The sequence below is a fragment of the Papilio xuthus genome, unplaced genomic scaffold (genome assembly GCF_000836235.2).
Source record: "Papilio xuthus unplaced genomic scaffold, Pxut_1.1 DF827714.1, whole genome shotgun sequence".
Lineage (NCBI taxonomy): Eukaryota > Metazoa > Arthropoda > Insecta > Lepidoptera > Papilionidae > Papilio > Papilio xuthus.
In genome coordinates, this window is record NW_013530935.1 from 5,505,509 (window position 1) to 5,509,765 (window position 4,257).

The 4,257-nt window shown below is 35.5% G+C and overlaps 1 protein-coding gene across 1 annotated transcript; it reads left to right on the top strand.

Moving 5' to 3' along the window:
- Positions 1–456: 456 nt before the first annotated feature.
- On the top strand, positions 457–3,132 carry LOC106116609 (uncharacterized). The gene is made up of 4 exons (XM_013310492.1): positions 457–717; positions 1,288–1,483; positions 2,139–2,266; positions 2,780–3,132. The coding sequence occupies exons 1-4, from the start codon at positions 505–507 to the stop codon at positions 2,894–2,896; spliced, it is 654 nt and encodes a 217-aa protein (XP_013165946.1). The 5' UTR covers positions 457–504; the 3' UTR covers positions 2,897–3,132.
- Positions 3,133–4,257: the final 1,125 nt, after the last annotated feature.

Genomic DNA, 4,257 nt, shown 5'->3' on the forward strand with positions numbered 1-4,257 from the left:
TTGCATGTTCGCACAGGGACATTATCCTATTTACCAAACTACATCCTTCTATCACACCCAATAAGCCTGTCGCTACTACACGAGAGCTAATGAAACTACTAGATAGGACAGAAAAATAAAAACGTAAGAAAACTATTCAAAAATATTGTCATATGTTATAAAATATAAAGATGGAGTTTGTCTATGGAAATAAAAAAAATAATTCAAGACACCAATTTCTTGATTTTAATTCAATGATGCTTTTTCTTTCAATTCAATGGAGACAATTTAAATATTTAAGAGAAACCTAAGTCTAATTAACTACACAGATTTATAAAAAGCTTAGTAAAGTATTCTATATGTACTCATTAATTGGTCGTTCAACAGTTTTAAAAATAAAAAAACATATCGTGGACATGTCTAAATCTTCCTAAGTCTCGTGCAAAAAGATTTATGCCCGAGCATTACCCACTAATATCTCACTCGGTGCGGTGAGCTAAACGTGCGTTCTCACAACCAGCTATCATGGAACTCCTTTACCCCTTGTTATACTTGATTCTTCTATCAAGGACAGAGGCCAAGGGTATTAGCTGGTCTTGCGATGATTATCAAGCGAATTTCACCGTCAAAGAAGTGGTTGGTACTTGGCATGTCGTCGCCATAATTCCAGAGAAATTATTCCCCGATAACCAGAATAAACTCACATGCTATAAAGTGGAATTCAGCGAAACAGACGCGGTAAGTTATTAATAATTATTATTTTGAAATTGTCTAGAAGGAACTAACGAATCCGGCTTACCTGATATAAATCTTGCAAACAGACATACAGACAGACAAAAAAAACATTTATTCATTTTTGCAATAATTCTTTAAGCATCTTTGTTATATTTCAGTTTTTTACAAGTTTAGATTTACGTTAGGTAAATGTATTCATTGTTTTCTTTTTTTTGTTTTTTTTTATTATATGTTGGGTTAAAAGGTTATCTTATATATAAAATTCTCGTGACACAATTTTCGTTCCCATACTCCTCCGAAACGGCTTGACCGGTCCTTATGAAATTTTGTGAGCATATTGAGTCTGAGAATCGGCCAACATCTATTTTTTAATCCCGCGCAGACTGAGTCGCGGGCGACAGGTAGTGTACATATATTATTGTCAACATACTTTTAAAAAACGCAAATACTTACATACGGACACTCCATTTTTTTTATATGTCATTGTGTTATAACTATGGAAACAATTATTTTCATAGCATAGCTTGAAACAGCAACCATTTCAATGAGATATTTATATTCATTGCATTACAGGCTGGTCTACAATGGCTTGTGAATAACACAGTAGGAAGCAAACACAAAGTAGATAGGTTAACTAACTCTGAAGGTACCATTATAAGGCAACGTTACCATTCCGAACGGCCCTTCGATGTCTGGTCCAAGTCCGTTGAAGATGTGAATGGATGTTTCAAACAAGTTTTATCATTGGATACAGATAAAACTGAACTTAGTAAGTATAAATCGTTTCTTCTTCTTCTAATGCCTTTCCAGTACTGGAGGTTGGCCGTCAGCTCAGCGAACCCATTCCTGTCCTGTGCCAAGCGAAAAAGTTGTTCAACGCTGGTAATAATTCGTTTATTTTTTTATGGTAAGCATTAAACAAAAATAAGGGTATGATGATTCAAGGAATAAAAAAGAAAGAAATAATTTTTTAAGGTTATAAATGAGACCAAAAACAATAACCTTATACTAACTTAAAATGACACATAATTTAATGATTAAACTTGATGTTAGGATACAATTGATCTGGGTGACCTGGTGATGTCCACAATAGGCATTGCCTACTATTGGTAAATATAGGAACTGATAATACGGTGGTCCTCTACATCTATGTATGTATCTAAGGATGTCAATGGGCGGCTACTCTTGATCTTTTGCCATGTTTTATATAAAAATGGCAATAATTACTTACTCCGCTGGCGCAGCGACCCAAAGTGGGTCTCGGCCTCCGACACAGGAGATCGCCAAAGTCGCCTGTCTTGGGCCCTCTCCTGCCAGGCCATCGCTTGTAGGTCCTACAAGTCCAGCTACGGCAATAGTTAGGAAGAGTCATATTTGAAATTGAGTAATTTTTACGTAACTTATATTTTAATGTATTTTTCCAGGCAAGGCCATAACACACGATGATATGATGCAACTGCATCTGCTAGAGACAAACGACCAGGCAGGGCCTTTCCTTCTGCAGATGTTGTGGGGCAGAATGATTTCTGTCGTCGTATACAGACGACATGAGGTACCAATTTATTCTGACAAAATGATAGGAAAACACTGAGCTTTAAACAAAAGACGAACCTGAATTCTATTGTCGTGATATTTGTATTAATTACTGCCTTTATTTTACATTATCTATATATATATAAAAGAAAGTCGTGTTAGTTACACTATTTATAACTCAAGAACGGCTTTACCGATATGACTGAAAATTGGTGAGGTGAGGTAGCTTAGAGCCAGAAGACGGATATAGGATACAATTTTTTTTATTTAACTTACTAATACTATTAATGTTAAGATGGATGTGATGTGAATAGATGGATGGGTGGGCTACACTAATTAAGTTTTTTATATATCCACGCGGACACCATGAATAAGCGAGAGCAGAAGTTACTGCGATATTTTCTGTCTTATCCTTTTAGTGTCTTCTTACCCGAGTTTCTCACTTATGAAGGTCGTCTGATGAGACCGGACAGTGACTACCGCTCCATTTCCACGGTTAGGGCTGTAATTTTTTAATTTAATGTAATTTCAGGGCGTAACTCAAGAGGAATTAAAGCCAGTTTACGAAATGACGAGTGAACTCCGCGGACCGCAGAGAATTCCCCGTATCTGCGACCGACCTTTTCGAGACGTATTGAAGGAGATATGAAATTTTCTCAAATTATTTTATATGACAATCTAAGAACATTTGAGGTGATAAAAATATTGTCATATAAAATTACTGTGTGTGCTTTCATAGTGTTTAAATGCTGTGCTTGTAATCGTTGTTTAAAGTAGAATATTCGTTAGTAATATTATCAGTGTAGTAATTACTGAATTTTGCTTTTTGTAATACTATACTTTATATTATATTTCTTGCTTAATTGATATGCAATATACATCATGCGATAAGATGTTTTTATTTAAAACTATTTATGACTAAAGTATTCTTAATAATAATGTAAATGCGAAGAGCTTCGACCAACATATCAAGAAGCTCTCGCTAAGCAGTTGGATTAAGGGCCCGATACAAAAGGCAGTTATCCTAGAAACCGCGCACATCGTGACTTCTCAGCAGCCTTTCTTTTCTTTCTGTCTCTGCAGCCCTGACCACTGGTTGTTTGAGTCATGGGATTCCGCAGCCGGTGGTGTTCTATTTTTAATATAATATGATTTGTATATAATTTGTTTTTTGGATATGAAATGTACAATATTAAAAATATGATAAATACGAATATAAATGCGAATGTTTAGATGGATAGATGTTTGTTTGTAGGTATCTCCAGAACTGCTGAACGGATCTCGATGAAATTTTGTCATACAAATAAAACATATTATGGAAGAACACATAGGCTACTAATTATGTTTGTTTTTAATACCACGCGGTCGTAGTCGCGGGCGACAGCTAGTCTTAAATAAACCTTGGAAATATGTCCCTAAAATGTTCACCACAAAAACAATTGCAAGCGCAAAACAAATGCATTACTAAAGTTTACCTCTCATCTGAAGCATAGTAGTTAATAATAATTGAAGTACTGTATTTTATTAAAAGTAAATGAGCACACCTTTTGTTCGAAAAGATTTCAAAAGCGATAGATTTTTATTTGATATCCTATTTGTGGTAAATAAGAACGTGCAAGCTCTAACAAATTGTGGCAACTCACGCTATTGTGTGCACCATACTTTACTGTCGACCATCGCCAATAAAGTAAAAGTACAACTAAAGTTTTATTACAGTATATTTTATTACAGATATGTCTAAACAAATTACAAACGTATAGTAGGCAAAGATATTTTAAAAAGCTGCATACCATTTTATAAGATGTCATAGCTTGTAAATTATTAGATTTGAACAGTGGTAGAGCCCGCTTTAACATCTTCGCACGAATTGGCCAGGCTCGCCCGGTGAAATACCACGACCACACAGAAGACAGGCGTCAAGTGGAAGCAATTCCGCGTTTCGTCTGATGAGTGTGCGTTCCGGAGGCCTAATTTAGTCCTCTTTCCCTTCCCACCCTTTTTCTTATTAGG

Excerpts from the sequence above, each read along its gene's own strand:
- LOC106116609 (XM_013310492.1), top strand. The coding sequence starts at position 505 with ATGGAACTCCTTTACCCCTTGTTATACTTGATTCTTCTATCAAGGACA. Across the intron at positions 718-1,287 it reads AATTCAGCGAAACAGACGCG|GCTGGTCTACAATGGCTTGT; the intron begins GTAAGTTATTAA and ends ATTGCATTACAG. Across the intron at positions 1,484-2,138 it reads TACAGATAAAACTGAACTTA|GCAAGGCCATAACACACGAT; the intron begins GTAAGTATAAAT and ends GTATTTTTCCAG.